This window comes from Chroicocephalus ridibundus, chromosome 6 (genome assembly GCF_963924245.1).
Source record: "Chroicocephalus ridibundus chromosome 6, bChrRid1.1, whole genome shotgun sequence".
Lineage (NCBI taxonomy): Eukaryota > Metazoa > Chordata > Aves > Charadriiformes > Laridae > Chroicocephalus > Chroicocephalus ridibundus.
In genome coordinates, this window is record NC_086289.1 from 8,595,998 (window position 1) to 8,616,539 (window position 20,542).

Consider the following 20,542-nt stretch of genomic DNA (forward strand, 5'->3'; position numbering starts at 1 on the left):
GTACAAGTCTGGAATACCTGCCCCTTTTTATTTAATTTTTCCTCTTTGGTCAGACAAATAAAATAAAGGTTCAAACTTCTCAGTCCTTAGGGAAGTTTGAAATCTCTGACCTGCTGGGGCGATGCCTTCAGGGAGACTACTGGTCTGAGTAAGTGCTGATCACATAACATTTGCCAGATCCAGATGAGTGATGAACGGTTGCTGTACATCTTTCAGGAGACAACATGGATTCTTTGGTTTCATTTCATTCTTGGTAGCCTTGAGTTGACATATAAATGTGAGAATATTTACGCAAGAATTTGTGAAGAGTTAGAATGAACCCGTGGTTGCAAGTTGTTGGCAATGTTTAGGAAACAGTCACTGTACTGAAAAAGCAGAGACACAGCAAGATTAATAGTAATTTATTACCTGCAAACAAGCTACTGTACCGTTTTATGCATGCTGGTTATGTTTTTGCTTTGTTCATTGTTAGTGGTGCCTAAAGAGCACCCTGGGGCCAGTGCTTCTCCAAGACATATCAGGCTCCTCTCAGCTTGACTAGCATTCTCCTTGCTCATGCGTTTCAGAACTGTTTTTCCAGGCTGGCTGCAGACCCAAGGAGGAAACTCAGGTCTGGACGTTAAGTTTCAGCCATTTATTTGCAGCTAGGACAAAAATGAGGAAAAACACAAGGGAGGAAGAAAAATGGGATTTTTAGAGTGCAGCTCTAAGGGCACAGGTCCACATGTGTTTGATTTGTCAGCAAAGCTCTTTTAAGAGGTTCCCACCTTCTCCCAAACCATCCCTCCCCTCTGTCACAGTTTTCCACCTGTCAGCTCTGCTGATGCAGAAGTGTGGTGGAATGTAGGGGATGTGGGAATGTAATCTAATTTTTTGGGGAGGAAAGGAATGGGTCTTTAACGGGTGAGTCACGTTACAGTCCCTAAAGCGGTTGCATTCAAACAACCGAGGGTGTGAAGTATGGCACGGGGCTGGGTATCCAAGGGCAAAGGGAGTCTGGAAGTTAGAGCCCTGCCATGGATCTGCATTGCGTATCCAACCGTGAGTACATGACTTACCAGGTGCTGTTTGTTATCTTCTTAGCATGGAAAGAATATTTCAGTACAGAAGTTGCTCACAGTGCTGTACTTTACTCTTTGTTAATAGGCACAGTGATGACACCAAACTACATAGACTCAAATAGTCTCAGCGTTGCCCCATGGTGTGACTGCAGCAACAGCGGTAATGACATAGATGAATGCCTGAAATTTCTGAATTTCTTCCAGGACAATACATGCCTTAGTGAGTACAAAATTAGATGTCTTTAAATGTGTTTTAGCATGTTATCTGGGATTTCTGTACTGTTTAAGTATGTTGTGATACGTCAAGGCCATCTCTTTGCACTTTGTAAGCCCGGCTCTGCTGTAGGTGTAAGAATTAAACAAATATGAGCAAACATGCCTGATACTGTGGCTTATGGCCAAGATTGCAAACATGAGAAGCTCTTGGAAAAAAATTCAAATAATAAAGCTGTATTGTATAGAAACATGTTTACATCACAGATCGTGTTTGGACCTTAAAAGTCAGGCAGCATCTGTACCAAAAAATTGCAACACCTAAGGGGCTTCTGTATAATTTAAGAACTTCATATAAAAAAGCCATGTAGTTTATGATATGAAGGATTTGCTGTAGGTAAGTATAAATTGGATTGCCTTTGCAATTTATAGCCAAGCTTCAAGTTTTTTAGGCTACTTGATCTCAGATGCCTGGTTTTAACACAGGTCTGGATGGTACCTATTTTCAAGATTTTGTTAAATTATTGATTTTTTTCAGTCAAACTCACTTCCAAATTAGGGACTATTATAAAATTCAGAATGGCTCAGTGGAGTCGATTTTGGCAGGTTCTCTTTTCAAATTTCCTGTCTGCCTGGAGCAGCATAATTGGATGATGTGGAGTGTGCATCAGAGTTTTAATTTCAGATAAATGAGGAGACCAAAAGAGCTTGGCTTCCCTAGCCTAGCAGAACAGAAAGCTAAAGGATACGTGATTGTCCTCTGAAATTGCATTAGAGGGGCAAGCCCAGGGAGGGAAAAGGATTACTTAACCTAGAGGACGATGTTGGCACAAGATCAAAAAGGGCGATATTGGCCATACATATTTAGGCTCAAAATTGGAAAATTTTTAACCATCAGACTAAAGTTAAGAATTAGGCTTCCAGCAGGAGTTCTTGAGGGTAAAAAAATTTTACTGGTTTTAAAAGCGGTATTTCATCAGCTTATGAAAAGAAGCATATATCGTTGCTTTTTTTCAAAAATAGCGAATGAACTCGATGATCCAGACTGTCCTATCCAGCCCGATATACTTGAGCTGATGCTAATGCAGGGTTCGGTCTGTGTTTTCATATAGCGGTTTGAAAATCTCCACTGGTAGCTTCTCAGCAGGCAACATGTTGTAAGACAAGGGGAGATTTGCATACAAAGAGTGACTTGAGTTGCTAGTTGGTACACTATGTATTAAGCTTTGGAAGAATGAATCGACTACTCAAGATCACTAACAAAAGAACCCAGAAAACAATTCAGACTATGATTGGGTAAAAGTTAACAATATAGCATCAGACCTTCTTCAAAACTAATGGGGCTGCCGTTTATATATACTGCAATACATCAGATTTTATTCAGTTGTGAATGTATTAATTGCTAGAATGTTACAGGTTCTTTTAGAACATAAAGACAGAGCGATTCCCTGTCCTTTCTTTTGCTATTGGTATAAAATCGTTAATGAAGACGAATCAAAGACATTAGAGGTTACTGTGAGACAAATTATAGCCATCCTAGCTGTAAGAGATGTCTTCTTCATGAAGAAATTAAAGATGTTTCTGGTTTAATAAAAAATTTTTTCTCTTACAGAGAATGGGAAAAGTTCCAGGTTTTTTTTTTAATTGTTATTGTCCTTAATGGGCCTTACGGTGCCTGAAGAAATGTCATTTCTTTATTGGATGAGATTAAAATCCCTCACACTTTTTTTAGACAAAACAAAAATCCGTTTTCCACAATGGGGTGAAACTAGGAATTTCTTGCTAGTCTGTTTTGCTAAAGTATACTTCCACTTCAAACTGGAAAATAAAGCAGTGATTTGAGGCATTTACCGAAGATGTGGAAAGCCTAGCTTAAATGTTTATTCAAAACCCCATTTGGTTATTTATGCAAAGTGGAATAGCTGAGATGGTACCCAGGGGCCCAGGGGACTCAGAAAGCAGAAGACCTAAAATCACATTCGTACATGAAGCTGAGTTTACCACGTCCCACCTACACAGCCGAAATCCTGGTCTTTCTTTCATCTCTGTGTGCGCTTGCCTAGAAATTCCACCTAGAGTTGAAAAGCATTTTGCAACAGATGTTAAGCTGAAACTAGAGTGGAAGTTTTGATTTCAAAGGGGTATATGAAAATACAAGTGAAAATTCCAGTTTGTTTTAATAATCAGTCCCAATAAAGACAAACATTGCATCGTTTTCTTTTTACATGTATTAGATAAAGTGTTTCTTATCTCAGCATATGTCCTGCAGTTATATCAGAACTATGAAACTGGCCCAATCTCTAGAAAGCTAAAATTCCAAATTAGTAGACCCTAAATAAGATATACTCCACCCAAAAATTTGGAGCTGTGTATTGCCTTGCCTTGTACTTTTATCCTCTTCATTGGAAGATGCAAGTGTATAGGTAATATTAGAGTGGTCCTAATTGCTGCCTCTCCAGTTAGGGTTTGGTCAATCTTAAATTCTGGAAATCCATCTTAAGACTTTATTTTAGCTTCTCTGAAGGTCAGTGTCCTGACATTCATTTACGTACTCTAGAATTTATACTGAAATGAATGGGATTCATTATATCTACCTATCTGTTCAAAGGATTTGTTCACACCTGCTTTATACTGCAGTAAAAAGAATTGACAAGTGGGAGGAAAAGCATAAAGCAGTGAGTTAGTTAATTAAAATTATTGAGAGGACCTTTACTAGAGCAGTTAGACACTTGAAGCACCTCCTTACAGTCATTATGTTTTTTGAAATGCATTTGAAATACGTATGAAAATTATATATATAAAATAAATATTTAAAATATACTTTACATGTTTGAAATATTACAAAAATATGAGGAGGGCTGGAGCACCTCTCCTGTGAGGACAGGCTGAGAGAGTTGGGGTTGTTCAGCCTGGAGAAGAGAAGGCTCCAGGGAGACCTTATAGCCCCTTCCAGTACTTAAAGGGAGCTTATAAGAAGGATGGGGGCAGACTTTTTAGCAGGGCTACCCCTTTTTACAAGGGGTAATGGCATTAAACTAAAAGAAGGTAGATTCAGGCTAGACATAAGGAAGAAATTTTGTACACTGAGGGTGGTGAAACACTGGCCCAGGTTGCCCAGAGAGGTGGTAGATGCCCCATCCCTGGAAACATTCAAGGTCAGGTTGGACCTGATCTAGTGGAAGATGTCCCTGACTATGGCAGGGATGTTGCACTAGATGACCTTTAAAGGTCCTTTCTAACCCACACCATTCTATCATAGAATATCTATGATAGATATGAATCTATCATAGAATCATAGAATACCTCAAGCTGGAAGGGACACATAAGGATCATTGTGGTGGTGCAACCCCCCACCCCCACCCCACCCCACCCCCGGCTATTAATAAGTTTTGAATTGCTGATAAATCATAACCATGTCAAATATTTCTATCCGTGACAATCGCTTAGTATGATTCTATGAAAAGATCAAAGAAGCCTAATTACCTAGACCACTTAGAAAACTGGAAGGATTGTGTGTGTTTCTGTGATCCTTCTTGTAATAATGGAAATGAAGAGTTAGTGTAATTTAGGAAATTGTAGGAAAAAAACTGCTTTATGTATTGCCTTATTCAGGTAAAATCAAGAAAAATGTCATTCCACTCTTCCCAGTTTGCCTCCATCAAGCCAGCTGATTGTGGTGCCTTTTACAAATTCTTCCTTTTGCACGTTGGAGTTTTAAGAACTAATACCAGAATAAAATACATCTTTTTCAGATGAGAATTAAATGTGAATTATTTTTTAAGGCAAGGAATACCACTGAGAAGAAGTATTAATAACTTCCACATATTAGTCCCCAGTGAAATTGTTTGATTTCTTGTACAAAGAATTTGAAATAAGAAATCCCTAAATCCATGTTGAATCCCCAAAGACCTGATTAAAAACTGTTTTTCTATTTGTTTATAAAAAAACCCAACCAATTTACTCTTGACATAAACACACTCTTTAATCCCATGAAACTATGATAAGCTTTTTAACTTTTATATTCTAAAGTTTTAGTTTAAGCATGCTTCCCTCACCTAATTATGCAGATTTTGATTGAAAACTGTAAGGAAAAGATTGTCTTAGTTAAACCATTTTGTAGTTATAGGCATATTAGTTTTACTGCAACAAGCTGTAGAAATAAATTAATCTTTTGCCTGCTCTCTGTTTTTAGTTTGCTATGTAGCATCACCTCCCTGAATTAGGACATAACATTCAAACTGTATTTTAAATCTTGAAAGTAAATTTTTGAGGCTTTTGGATGGTAACAAATATGATTACAGTAAGTCCTAGAGCTTCTGTCAAGAATTACTGGGAACATTACAAAGAACAGGCTGCACCAGATAATTATGTGACCCCAGACTCTCCGTTCATGTTTCTGATATGTTCAAAATTAAGACACGTTTTTCAGCATAAACATTTTTCACTTTTTCAGTGGAATAATAATAACGATGATTAAAAAGTCAGTTCTGCTTTCTGCCGTTTGTTTAGAAATAGAAAATCGCCTGTAATTTATTTTTACAGAAAACGCAATTCAGGCCTTCGGCAACGGCACTGATGTGAATGTGTGGCAGCCAATCTTACCAGTACAGACCACTACAGCCACAACTACAACAGCTTCCAGACTTAAAAACACAGGTTCAGAGACCACCAACAATGAAATACCCACCCACAACGACTCACCAGCATGTGCAAACCTGCAGGTAAGAGAGTCTTGTACTTGTTGCAGTGCAGAGATGAAAGTTTCTCATACAGAGCAGTCTCCTGCTGCATAAGTAGATGCCTGTTAATTGGAGTATTAAATTGGAGTATCTGTTTATTCCTGTGTTCCAGTTAGGAACCAGATATATTGCAAAATATCAGACACTCTTATTTTAAATCAGAAAAAAATGCATATTCCAAAGTGGACTTTATCGCCCCTCTGACTCTGAACCAGGGCACGGTATTTAATTTGTTATCACAGGTTTGGATCTGAATGTGGCACTGTCCAGCCCCTGCCAGGATACGTCAGATTAAATTAATCCCCTGGGTAATCCAAATTCAGTGGGAGCTCTTAGTGTCAGCTAGCATGTCCCGCTGCCTTCTTTCTTATGTTACTGGCAGTAAACTTAAGAGGTTTTTTGGCCGAGTAGGTCTGGATATCAGAGAATATGTGGTGCTACAAACTACATGGTGAAGAAGCTGGACAAAGATAGAAGCTATTTTGAATCAGGTGCTTTCCTGAACTGGGGTCAAGGCTGTGGAGTGATTTTGGCCAATGGCTGTAGCGATTTTCTTTGACACTTCAGTTAGGCCCTTCCTGGTGCGTCCTTGATTCTGGATTTAGAGAGGCTCGTCGCTGAAGGCAGTATATGCAGCTCTTAGAAAGTTTGAAGAACTTGGGCAGGAGACAACTGCAAAATCAAGGCAGGAAGGAGGTAGAAGGAAATGTAAGATGAAAACATCCTCAGGCCAGATTAGAATCTGTGGTTATAAAAATTTCTGGTGGTCTACATGCAAAATTAGGTAAGGGATAGATGAGCTTTGCCTGTTTATTTTTCTCTTTACAGAAGGAAAATTGCTATGTGACACAAAGGAAAGTGTCCAAGTTTTAAGGTCTCATCTGGTATTAAGATACTTCTTTTCTGGACTCCCAAACTCTTCCACGCTTGTAGCATTCACATTTCACTTAGTTTTAAAAAAATTATTTTGTATTCTTCGTGTTAAACTGCATCAAGCTTTCCATTTTCACTAAATTGTATCCCTCAGCAATGTATTTTGCTTAATTTTTCCTGCACCACTCTCTCATCTTCATCCTTTTCTAGTTTTTCCATTGATTTTGCCTTGGCAAATTGCATGTGAATTAACATTTATCAGAGGCATTACAGAGTCATGAAGTATGGGGTTAGTGGTAGATGGTATTGAGTTTAGGTCCTTCTGTTTTAATTCTGTTTTTCATATCTGTGCATTCATTATTAGTTAAGCTTTGCAAGTTAATTGATGAGAGGGAGACAGTTGTAGGCCTATATTTCTATATGCAGTAGTCATTTGACCAAATAGAATATGCTAAAAAGAAACGTAACCTTTTAAACCTGTAACTTGGAATATCTTGCATTTAAAGCAAGACCTTGATGGGATATTATTAATTCACTTCATGTTATATTAAAATGTTGTTTTATGGGAGCACGTTTTCCTTCAGTGTTTGTACAGTTCCCTATAGAATAAGGCCTCCAGATGCTCCCAAAGTACATATGATAAATAATGTACTGAAGAAACGGCAAGCGATCACAAATCCCATTGGATTCAGTTTGATTTGCAAATCTTCCTCAAGCCTGAATAGATGTTCCAGTGTTTTGAAAATAGATTAAGTTCTACCCTGTCCTTACTCCTGTTACTCTGGCATTTTGAAGTCACATCCCACGTGCGTTTCTCAGCACTGGTTTAAAGTGCTGTGACTTCAAGTGCACCCTGATATACTTGACACAAGAAGTCAAGTCTGTAGGGAAAACAGCTTCCTTTAAATACATGATCTCTGCTGCTTTGTAGAAACTATAGATGAGTTGGCATTAAAAGGTCACTGAAGTTATGTGAATCAAGCGGGTTTGTTCTTGTGAAATTCAGCGTTCTGGGGCTCACTACTTCCTCGTGTCAGAACTGAAACATGAAGAACAAAGCTTTTATATTTTAATGCATCTTTCAAAAAATAACTTACACATAGAGCCAAAACAAGCCCACAATTTTTTAAAAAGAAACCTGTGTTTGTTGGACAGTATGGTGCCACTTTGCATGTGAGACTTAAACCTCAATGCAAATTTTACAAAAGAACTGGAGGCATTCATATTGCGCTTGGAGAAGGGTATTCATTCCAAGGCTCTCCCGTGAAAAATATGCCTTTGTAGTATTTTCAAAACATGAACTAGTGCGACCAAAAGCAATCTGAAGGGCTTTGTTACGCGCTTAGCAGTTGAGCTGAAAGGTTTCAAAAAGGCAATATAGCCTAAACACTGTGGAAAGTCAAATTAAAAGCATTAGTCTCAGCACAAAAAGACAATGGCAGAGAGGGGATAAGGAAATGATCATTGAGGTGCTCCAAGGCTGCCTATCCTAGTTGGTGGGTTTAAAAATGCAGTGAAGGCAGAAAGAGCAGGAAGTGATTGATTAGTATAAGTTGCCATAGAAATAAATACAGTAAGGAAAGAAAGAGCAGGAAGTGATTGATTAGTATAAATTGCCATAGAAATGAACAAATACTAACCTCCTGGGGTTGTAAAATACAGGGCACTAACCCAATCTGCCAAGAGTGTTGCCGGCTGAACAGTTTTTGATACATTTTTTTCTGACTTGTTCAGAATGGTTGTATGAAAAGCAAGAATACACTCATGGTTTTGTCACTGCGCCGTGGTCTCCTGCACACCTGGGAATCAGAAGGGTTGTGAATGCTTAAAGAAAATACGAGATCCTCTTTGTTTACCTGTAGTCAATATTTATCTCTAATAGCTGTTGAAGGTTTGGACTTCGAAATAATTTTTGTTTCGGTGATGCTTTTTAGAAGTTGTTCTTCATTTCAACTTACCATTGCTACAAGAATTCAAGGTTGTCCAATGGTGGTATATTCTTATATGGTGGTATATTCTTATTTCAAATCGATACAGAGAAATATTTCTGATATATGCTTATTTTGTGTTTACTTTTTATCTATTTTTAGATGTTTTTTCTTTTATGTTTATGATTATTTGTGTTTACATATGCATGGATTTGTGTAATATACTCTTTTTTTCTATCCCTAAATGAAATCATCGCTCCATCTTTGCTAGGAAGATGCTTAACTTTGTCGAGCATCCTATAAACTCTTTTATAAATCTGGCTTCTAATGAAGTTTGCTAAACACAGAGAGTAAACAGTGGTTAGTTTTATATAAAATTCTTACTTCAAGTATTTCTTGAGGTGCTTGACATCTTGCAAAGGATCCTCAGCACCACATAAAAATAATTTATAAAATATTGTGAACAAAAGAGATGAATGCCAACAGTGTGCTCCTTGTACAGGCGTATTTTATTAAGTACTTGCCATCCCTATCTTTTTTCTGATAGCTTCACTCTAATGTTTTCTATTTAACTGACGTATTTGTTTATCCTTCATTCTCAATTGTAACTTGGGTTCAGTACGCCAGTCAAAAAATGGTTATGGTCTTTCAGTCTCATGTTCTAACACCACTGCTTGAACCGTCATGTTGGATTATTTGGAAAGGGCAAAAGAATGAGTTTGGATGTGTGCTCACGCCATGTATTCTTCAAGAAAAACGCTGCTTCTGCATTGAGGAGGGATGCATGGAACCGAAAGACGATAATGAAATAAACTCCAAGTGATAGATTAGACTAGGTTAGACCAATTGTTACCACATCATCATCAGAGATAAATAAAAAGCTAAGATTTTCATACTGGGTTTGCTATTATATTTCAGAGGACGTTTTGCACGGGACAAAAATGATAGAAATCAAGATGGCTAAGGACATTTAAGTCTAAATTTAGGCATTGAAATCTATCAGCTCCCTAGCTAGTTTTATACTTTGTTTTCCCACGTTTGTTATAAGTGTCTTGCTCCAGTTAACCTTAGTTGAGCATTCAGAGGGAATTTAAGGCTTTTGTGCTTTTGAAGAAGTGTGAGCAGCGGACACGTGCAATTGAGTCACATGGCCCTTCAGACTGAAGGCAAGTACTTTTCAGTCGAGTCCAGTATGTGAATGTCTTTGTACTCTCAGCAGCAAAATTAAAAAATTATGAGATAGGAATTAAAATGCTCCAACATTTTGTGGGGAACAAGGAGGAAAAGAAAAACCTAGATACTTAAGTACGTCAATTCTTTCTATTTACATGTAAGATTAGCGAGTGTTTAGAATAGACGTGGATCATAATGCAAGCTGTTCTTCCACAAATTCACATAATTCCACATATATTTGGGTCTTTAAAAAATTATTATGGCGAGTCTTAGGACAAGAACAGGAGGCAGGGCTCACAGTTCTCTGAGGAGACTAGGACTTAAACATGACTCAGTCTGAAAATGACTGTCCTTTTCCTTTGCGGGTCTATCTATTGCAGACCTTCAGCCCTGTGTAAGGATCTGCTGATCTGGTGTTTGAAGTACCATCTGTAATTATTTAATGTAGCTTCCCATATGCTAAATATTATTATAAAGCATCGTGTAGGTGTTTGGAGGGGGTTAAAAGCTTCAGCGCAGTGTTCTGAGGATCAAGACACAGCAGGTGTGGAGCTTCATGGACTGGTAATTGGGTGGTGGGTGAACACAAGCAGGAAACACGGGCAGCGTGTAGGTGTGTCGTTGATGAGGGGATGGTACATCTGCTGCAATAGAGACAAAGGGAACTTGATTTATCCCCTGTGGACCAGTATTAGCTCGCCCATATGCCCGGCACCCTCTTTTCCCCTTCCCTTCACACAGCCTGTGATCTTTCTGTTTCTTTTATGAAAATGAGTCCTTTCAAACGCCCTGCCTCCTCTGTCCCTCGGGAGAAGTTGTACTTGGACCTTTTCCTCCAAGCGTTGCGACTATGCAGAAAGTTATAGTCTGGGGCAAAAGATGGACAGGAATATAAAGCTCTCAATGCTATGCCAGAACAAAATAAAATAAAAAATAGAAAAAGAAATATTGACTAAATGTTTCGAATGAAAAGATTTAAATTTACCTCCTGTATTTCCAGGATTAGCTGACATAATGGGGTCAGCCTGCTGGTACAAGTGGTTTAGAGAACACCTATTGGCACCTTTTCTTCTGAAAAAGCAACATCTCTAACTTGCTTCAGTCGCAGTTCTGTTGCACCTAAGGAAGTCTTGTGTGCCTTGCATGTTCAGAGTAAAATCCGACAGCCAGGGGTAATTTCAAGCTTCATCTTCAATCTTACACTCCTAATTTGGGGAGCACTGAAAAAAATTCTGTGTTTTACCAAAACAGAGACTGCTTTGTCCATTGATTTCATTGATATTGATTTCCGTGAAGTCAAGCCTTGTTTGCCTCAGCACCACGCTGGAGGGGGTCCTCAAAAACTGTGGAAGTATAAAATTCCCTGAGACCATGTTCATTTACTACATGGCTCTTGCAGCTTTCAGACGGAACCAGAGAAGGCCAGGTCACCATGAGCGAGGGTTTTCAGTCCACGTGGCGATCCCGGTGCGCGCAGGCGGGGAAGCGATCAGCAGCCCACCGGCATTACTGTGCAAATAGTGGACCTCAGTGGCAAAAGCCTGCTTCGTAGTGAACACGTACATACATAGGTACGAATGGTATGATCGTGTAGACTGCTCCCACTCGGAGCAAGGTTTCATCACCATCTTTGCCAGGACTTTCAGGACCACACAAGATAGATCATTTTCAAGCTTGTTGAAATCCTGCTGAAGTTAAAGATCTGATTAATACAGCTGATTAATTTCAAAGTACAGGGAGTCTTTTGCCTCTCTTTTGAACATCAGAGGAACAGTTTGAGGACGTAGCCAAGTATCATACCCTATAGGCTCAGATGTATCAGAGTGTCAGCGTTACTATGAGACATCGGCTATCAGTAGTCAGTAGAAAATTGTTCTCATTTACCAGGCTTGGTTGAACTTCTTAGTTGAACACCGGGCCCCCTTGCATGATCAGGCATGATTTGTGGAGTAAAATACAGGCGAAAACTCTCCGTAAGTCAGCACATCTCTGCTGTTATCATCAGAGCCACACAGAGGTACACGGGTTAACATTCAGTGTCTTCTGCACGTACAGCCCTCTGTAAGACTGGACCTTATATTTAATGATAAATACTCCGATGAAACGTTTTTAATGTTGGAAGTCAGGTGTAATAAACTTCTATTACCTAAAGACAGCCAAATGGTTTATTTTGCATATTTGAATTACAGTTTAAAGTATGTTTTTTTGATTAGTATGCTTTTCATTATACCGAAATATTGTGCATGTATACTGCTGGAGAGCATAATACTTTGGAATTATTTCATCAATGATAAAATATTTTACAGTTAATTTTAAAAAAGTTTTAATAGTCTGAGCATCTTTAGTGTATTATAATAATACAGCACTTTATAGCAGACTGTAAAACTCCAGACTACAGTTTTAGGAATCATGCAATTTTGTTTTATAGTTTAATAATTGTTCAATTGAAAATGAGTATGAGGTTACTAAAAACCAATTTAATGACTTACAAAAATACAACTTTATTCAAATGTACTACACACCTTTACAGAAAATTGAAATTTCTATGGACAGATTATAGTTTTTATCCTCACAAAGAATTCTGCAAATTATTGCTAATAAAAACAGATGTAGCATTTGCAATGTTCCCCTAAGCCACAGTTGTTTCTACGTTTCACATTCGTATCCTCTGACAGGAATACGCACAAAAATACAGAGTGCTAGAATAAACCAGAATCAGAAAATTGGATCACATCAGATAAGCCTAATCGAACTATTCATAGCCCATCTTATTACTTTATGTGGTTCTTCATCATATTAAAGGTATTCCTAATGTCAGCCAATTTTAGTTCTCAATCAAATATCTAGTCCATCACGTGTTTCCCTTTTAAAACAGATAGCTCACTGCCTGCAAAAAACAGCCATAAAATGGAGTACAGTATTATAATTTAATTTTAAGGCATAACTACTACTAATAAAAATTCTAGGTCATTGCATTGTGATGGTAGATGTTTAATCATGTTGTCTTTGGAAGCATAGTTCATAATATATTGTGCGTTTATGGGACTTGACAAAGCGCTTTCTTTAAGACATATTGTTTTTGGTTAGCAAATTTTAGGTTTTCGCCATGACTCTGCTTCCATTTACCCTTGTGCAAGTGAAAGTAACTGTGGTTGTGCCAGCAGGCTGACCCTGTTGCAAAGCAAGCGCAGGCAAAAGCCATCATGCCACCAGGTTGCTAATGGAATGAAGAACAAGAATAGAATCCTTGAAATCATTAGTACTTTTTTATTTTAATAGGAATAGCTTGCAGGAGTCGTACTTATAGACCAGAATCCCATCATACTAGCTGTTCTGCAGGCTCATAATGAAATCGTACTCCTGACCTTAAAAACCCAATGAATTACAGTTAACTTCAGTGAAGCTAAAATACCACCTCACAGCCTTTATTTATTCTGAAAACCACATAGTGTATTTGAGTGCTCTAGAAAGAATAAATATTTTACTATTATAAACTATGTTAATGCGTTATCGTGTCCTTAGAAAGTATATCCACAGAGAAAACATGAGGAAAACCAAAGTAAAAGACTGGTACTATCTCAGATAATTGACCCAGTTGTCAATACAGAGATGTTTATTTCTGAAGTATGAAAATAGCTCGGCAGTTGCCAGACTAGATCAGAACTTAACAAATTAAATCTTTCTTTATCAATTCTTCCATTTTCGCGAAGAATTGTTAGTTGCTAGGCAAGCGAAAGGATTTCACAAGATTTTTATAATTGAAATGTATTTTTAAACACTGTTACTGAAGCAGGTTGATGGTTTTGTCTTGCAGCGTGACAGTTTAAGACAAATCACAGGGTGGAGGCTAAACAATTTTGGATAGCAAAGAATTTTAATCACAGATGCAGAGTGTTTTATGAATTACATGCCTTCTCCGTCTTGTAGGGGGACGGTGCAGAGGGGGTGAGAAGTCAGGGGAGCAGCATAGCTATTTGTTGCGTGACTTCCTCCTTCCACGGGGAGAAGGCTCACTCCCAGAAAGGGACCCCGTTGTGTTGTGCACAGTTCTGGTGCAGGGTCATGAGGTTTCCCTCGTCTCTTGTCCTGCTCCCTGAAATCTCCAGAGGTTGGACAGATGGTCCCAGATCCTGGAGTAGAGTTGTGATGCTGCCTACCACAGAGTCTTTTCCCAAAATCTTTGTTTCCTGGTATTCTTCTGAGTCCTTGGGTGTATGAGTGGGTAGAGAGCAACTCATGGGTAACTACTGCATTCAAATTGGGCTATAAACCTCTGATTTGCTGTCACCCTTGTTGGCTCTTGCAATCTGCTTGTTGCAGACATTTCTGGACACTTTTGCCCTTCTTAGTGATCAGCAGGTTGTTTCCATAGATTATCTATTTCCTAGAGCACACCAAACCTATGCTGTTCTTTGGGACAAGTGGTTGATCGTATTTTGTCTACTGCTACGCAAAGTGTCGATTAAAGTTCACTGTCTTATGCTTACAGCTCTGTCTGGTTTATTTTCAGTCCAAAATAACTGTAAAGAAGATAAGACTTGGGTAGTATGCAGAAGCCATTGTCCTGTTGTGGTAGGTCCTGAGCAGGTATCAGGCAAATAGAGTTTCCACAAGCCTCAGGAGCCTTCTGCACATGTTTAATTGTCTATTTCTTAATAGTTTCAAGTGTTCAGATTGCTTTGTTGCTGCTTTTAGCTGAATCATTATGAAGAATATAGTAGAACTAAAGCATTTGAAGACGGCATATGAATTTGAGTGCTCCAGTGCTCAGAAAAGCAGAAAGGATAACCTGATGTTACCCACTCGATGAAAATAGGCTTGCAGGCATTTACCATATTCTGTCCTTTTACGCGTCTTGCAGAACATGCCAATTGTGGAAGGGGATGTGGCAGCTTTGTTCATCCTCTTACACTCAGTCTGGTGGCACCGTTGCTTTCCCTGGCACAGAAAGTGTAACCTTTCCTCTGGAGGTCTAAACATCTCTGCAGCACCAGCAGAGAAAATCGCACTGCTTTCAGAGAGATAGATTCCTTTACACTCATACACAGATAGCAGCTCTAAACACGATGATCTTTTTTAAACACCTTCCTGTACTCTTGGAAACCCTCCCTATTAGAAATAACAGAAATTCAAGAAATACGCTATTTTATCATAGAGGAAAGTTCCCCTTCAGGAAACAATAACCAAGACTAGTTCTACCTATTTATGTGACGTGAGTTGTTAGACTGTTAGTCTCAGTTTACTGGCATATCTACTCCACCTCTGAATCCTCACTTCCAGTTAACCATTAGTCTTTATTAGATCTTTTTCCTGTCTGTCTTTTCCTCTTTATATGTTTTTGGGGTGTTCTTTCTTCTTGCAGATCCGTTCTGTAATCTTTGGGCACTCAACTGCCTCATAGACTTATTCTGTTATGAAATTTATCAGTGTACATTTTTCTATATTTTCTCTAATGATGCAATGGCTAAATGCAGATTCGGGGGGGGAGGGGGCGGGGGGGAAGAGACTGCACAGGACTGAGCAGGAGGGATGTTGAGCCCGTATGGAGGTGACGGGAGGAGTCACCATGCCATCACTGGCGTGGCTGCCTCGGAAGCTCCAGTGGGGAAGGGGCTGGGGGTTCTGGCCATACCGGGGTGCAATTAAGAGATTGGAGTAGGTCTGTATTTTGATTTCAGAAAAAAATCTGTGGCAACCCTGCTTCCTTATCCTTGATTAAAGAGGATACATCGCCTTCCTCTGCCAACAGCAAACCCAAGTACATGAAGTATGTTTATGGATACAGTCGTTTGCGTCTAAAGAGGCAATCACACGACCTAATCAAATTCTGCTTTTGTTTATACACTTGTAAAAATGGAATAACTCCACAGTTGCGTACACCACAATTATCCTTAAGTGTACGTTGTAATTATCAGTTACTCTTTACATATATATAGACATCATTCTTTGATATTTCTATATAACCCAAAAACTGGTGTTCTTAAAAAATAAACTACCCAGGCTCTCAGTTATCATGTGGCAGATATGATCAAAAGCATTTCAGTGGTAATAAAGAAGATTTTTTAGGAATAGTTTCTTCCTTGCGAGCAGCAGCAAATGAAATCTAGAAAAGCCCCATGGAAATTAGAATACAATAATAAGTAATCATTCTAAATCATACATTGGTGACAAGGCAGCATAGCTGCAAAAATAATACACTGTTGAAGAGCTAAAATTCTGAACATTTTCCATAGGACGCCTAAATTTTTCAAGTAGTCAAACAAAGTTTATAGGACAGAAAATGAAATACAGCCTTTAACCAAATTGGCTAACACATACTTCTAGTAAAAAATTAATTATAACAAAACATCTGAACAGAAATGTGGTTTTGTTCTGCTTTTATCCTCTCTGCTCATTTTACTTACAGTCTTCACTGTACATTAGTAATCAAATACTGGTAATAAATCACACCCTTTATCTCCTACTTACTTTTTATCCCTATGACTTCTAATCAGCTCTCTTACCTGAATAATAGATCTCTACATTACCCTCAAACCATCTACTCCACGGCATTTTTCAACTTGCTGTTGACTTCCAGAACATGAGATGCTGTCACCCATTTCTCAGTTCCTTGCCTTCAAAATCAATAGGAGTTCAAAAAGTTTATTTTAGTCTCTACTTTGGAGGAGAGCCTAACTGTTTTACACCAAATTGTAGCTCTAATCGGTGGATTTGGCCTAATAATCCCACCTCAGGTTAAGCCCTCCTGCGTGCTTAGCTGTTTCTGTGAGCCACAAGTAAACAGACTGACTGTTGTGCGTAATGCAGATATTTTTTCATAGGTTCACTCAGCGTGTGTCCTAAAGAATTACAGGATTATCCTCCCTCATGTCTTTCTTAAAACAGAATTAGGTATTCAGGGCAGTAATTTACTAAATACTTTATTACACTGTACTACTTTATTTTTCCAGCTTGACATTTTCAGAAGCCTCAAGCTGCCTCTAATTCAAGGCCAGGTATGCATTACCACATGCACATAAACATTTGGACGTACTGAATTCATGCTCAGATTTGAAATGTGTGCATTCAGATTTTTTATGTACATGGCAGGTAAGACGTGTGCCAGGTAGGATCTAAATAGCTACCTGCAGTCCTAAGTACCTAATTTATGCAGAGAGTTGGGTAAGTGGGCATGTAAATTGAGTGTGCACGGATGAAAGCAAAGCAGTTACAAGTATCTGTGAAAACCTGTTCCTAAATTTGTGTCTGCACAAAAGTAAAAAAGTGGTTTGATCAGAACTGTTCTGATCAACAGTCTGTAGTATGTTTTTTACAGTTGCTTGCCCTCCTCTAGAAAAAGTAGCGCATTGAAAGTTGTACGTATCTGAGTTAAATTGTTGAAGACCATTATATAAAGAATTCTGTGTCAGAATGCTCCTCTGCACACTTCAGTCGCATGCAATTATCTGCTCCTGAGGGCGAATTTAGGGATCTGTTCCTGCCGGGAACTAACTGCCTATATACAATTTTGGAAGTCAAATGCAAATTCAGAAGGAAAAATTGTCCCTTTTTTCCTACCGATTTTGAACTTAATTAGTTTGACGAATTCTTCCAACTATTTGCGGAATCATGCTCTCATCAAGAGTTGGCCTAACCCCTATTACTTTTAATTAAGATTTCCTGATTATTCCTAAGGATTCAGTCGCGCTTATTTGCAGATGAGAAATTCAGATTGTTATAGGCACAACTGAAAAGGTTTAGATAAAAAACCCACACGGTCTATAGCCAGAGAACAGCTTAATGAGGATACTTAGGAATCATTAATTAAGCAGAGGCTTTTCACCTTCAGGCTGATGGCTCAGATACAACGTTGTATTTAGTAGCAGTACAACTCTTCCGCAAGCGCCCTTAGTGAGAGAGCTCTGCCCTTTGGAAGCTGAACCGGTCGCCCTGGGTCCACGTCGCAGGGACGGCCCCTGAAATCAAGTCATGCTGGCTCGCGTCAGTGTAACAGGAGACCGGACTCGGGTGTTTCGTGAACACTTAAAAGAGAGCAACTGGCAAGGTTGCAACTCCAAATAATCTCCAAGCCAGTGAGACGCATCTGCTCATGTATGCTCTGCAAGTCCTCATTCATCATCTGCTGCCGTTTGTTATGTACAAAGCCTGTTGTAGTGCAATTACGTTCATCCATGCACAGCATATCAGAAATGCGACGTCCTGTGCTGTTCAAGTGGGCGCTGAGTGTGAGCAGCATAGTGATAGCCCAGATCCCTTTCAGGCATACTGCTCTCAAGTACTAGAGAGGCGAATCCCATCTTGGCCACTGCACGTGTCATCTCTTCAACCCATTAAGCTCACTTCTCACGGGGACCGCTCAACACGCTAGTGCAGTACCAGTGCCGGCGCCCGTATGCAGCCAGCATATACAGTATACATTAATACACAGTAGACACAGTCTGCGTTATACCGATCCCTCACCTCTACTGATGCTGTCTTATTTCTGACTTTCCACCCACTGGTCTGGAGGTGGGAGTAACACAAGAAACCATGTTGTCGCTGTAGTTGACGCACACCCAGATGTATGTTTTTTTTGAATGCTTCCTCTTGGGAAACTTGGTGACAACATATCGACACTGAAGCTTGCTAGTAAGACAAAGCTGATGCTCGCAAGTATTAGATGCATGAGTAGGTAGATCACAAAAAACACCCCTCGCTTGGTGCTGTTTTCTACTTGCCTCAGCTCAGTCCAGAACTGTTAATAAAACTGTTTTGCATTCAGGGAAATACTTGCTGCCAACCATCATCAATCAAGATTCTCTTCAGATGGCACTTTCAAGATGTTTTTCTAGGTGAAACCTTCTCATCTCTCTCTTGAGTCCCACTAAAGGATGTTAAAATTTGGTAGCGTAGGGCACCTTCAAGATTTTTCTTGTAGGGTTTGCAACGGAATTAGAAAAATCTGAGGATGTAGGAGGACTGGCCCTTTTTAACAGAGCAGCTCCTCTCCCAGAAAGGGAAATGAAGGGCATGGGCAAACATCCTGAGTGCTTTGCGACGTTACAAACCTATATCCCATTAATTCCTCAGTCTCTTTGATGAAGTGCACTGCCTGAGGTGCAAATCAGTGCCACTTTTGTGCATTGAACCTGTCCTCCTAAGAGAAGAAGTGCTCCAGAACCGCCTCCTCATTTCAAAAATACTACAGAATAGTTGTCAGTATTGACCTGAGCTAGATTAAACTAGCTACCTCAGAATATAAGGCTTTATATCCCATTAATAATCCCCTGAACTATCCAGTCTGCCACAACATAATACTTCAAAAAGTAGGCAAACTACTCACAATAAATCTTCAAAAGCTTCTTCCAGTTTAGTATGGAAACCTTACAAAATACACCCAAAGTGATCCTGTTGATCTCCCTTACTTGCATAATTAGCATTCATCTATTTGTACTTTCTGGCTTATTAAATGTAAACATAAACATAAGCCTTCTGTCCTTCTCTGAATGATTTTTGTGATGAAACAAAGCAGGATCACATCCTGTGAATACAATTTTGCATAATCTGATAATTATTTGCATAATCTGGTTATTATAGGCTCGAATTTGTCTTAATAGGGTTATAATCGTTAAACATCTAACAATCACCATACTTTTTGTGTCTGAGAAATTATTTCAGTGATGGAAAAAATTTCTCAGTGCTTCTTAATGAGCTCAAATTGGAGGCCATGTATGCAGATCGTATTAGGAAGTTGCTTTTCATTTTCACTTGCCGCTGCCTGGCCAGTGGAAGAATTCCTGTTGGCGCAGTGGGATCAGGGCAGCAAAGAACAAGGCACCTTTCTAATAAGGTCAGGATTCTGCAGACTCCTCTTACGTGAGAGTTTCTCTGCTTATTTGAATAACGTCATTAATTACAGCGTAACAGTTGCGTGTGAGAGCATCGTTCATGTGTAAATAATGGATATGAGGAAGGCCGCTATAACATCATCCATTAAAGCGTAGTCCACTATAGTTACAGCCCATTAAAGAGAATTAGTGTTAGGATTTCACTCCTAGTATTTTTGAGAAGGGATGATTTTTCTCTCCTTCACTCACTTCAGCAGGGGAGGAATGAATGTAGGATGCTACATCAAAGTCTCTCGCAAGTATTGAGTTTTAAGATCCATATTGCAGGGGCCTTTTAATAACGTTTAGGAAGCTGACAGGACAAACCAGGGCCTAGCTTAGCTAATGGAGATCTGTGCACAGGGCTAGCTGGATGTTTAGTTTTTTTCAGTCATGACTTAAATCTGTTGAAACATATGCTTGTCGTAGAGAAATAAAATGCCAACAATCGAGATTTTATGATACTCATTCACTTTTAGAAATTAAAGTGCTGTCAGAATTCATTAATCGGGAGTACTAACAGTGAATTTGAATACCTTTCTACAAAAGTATAAAGGCGTGTATTCTAATGAAAATAAAAATTATTATAGCCACATCTAGCAGCTAGGCTTAAAGTTGAAGTCTTACGTTTTGCATTAAAAAAAGTCCTGTATTCAGTGACTTTGAACTTTGCCAAAACATTCTATTTG

The 20,542-nt window shown here is 39.0% G+C and overlaps 1 protein-coding gene across 1 annotated transcript in view; it reads left to right on the plus strand.

Annotated features, from left to right (window-relative positions):
* The window catches only part of GFRA1 (GDNF family receptor alpha 1), a 141,925-nt gene that overhangs the window by 109,069 nt on the left and 12,314 nt on the right, over positions 1–20,542 (plus strand). Inside the window, exons 6-7 of the mRNA XM_063339218.1 lie at positions 1,147–1,281; positions 5,817–5,995. Of these exons, the coding sequence (XP_063195288.1) occupies positions 1,147–1,281; positions 5,817–5,995 (314 nt within the window). The remainder of the gene's footprint in view (positions 1–1,146; positions 1,282–5,816; positions 5,996–20,542) is intronic.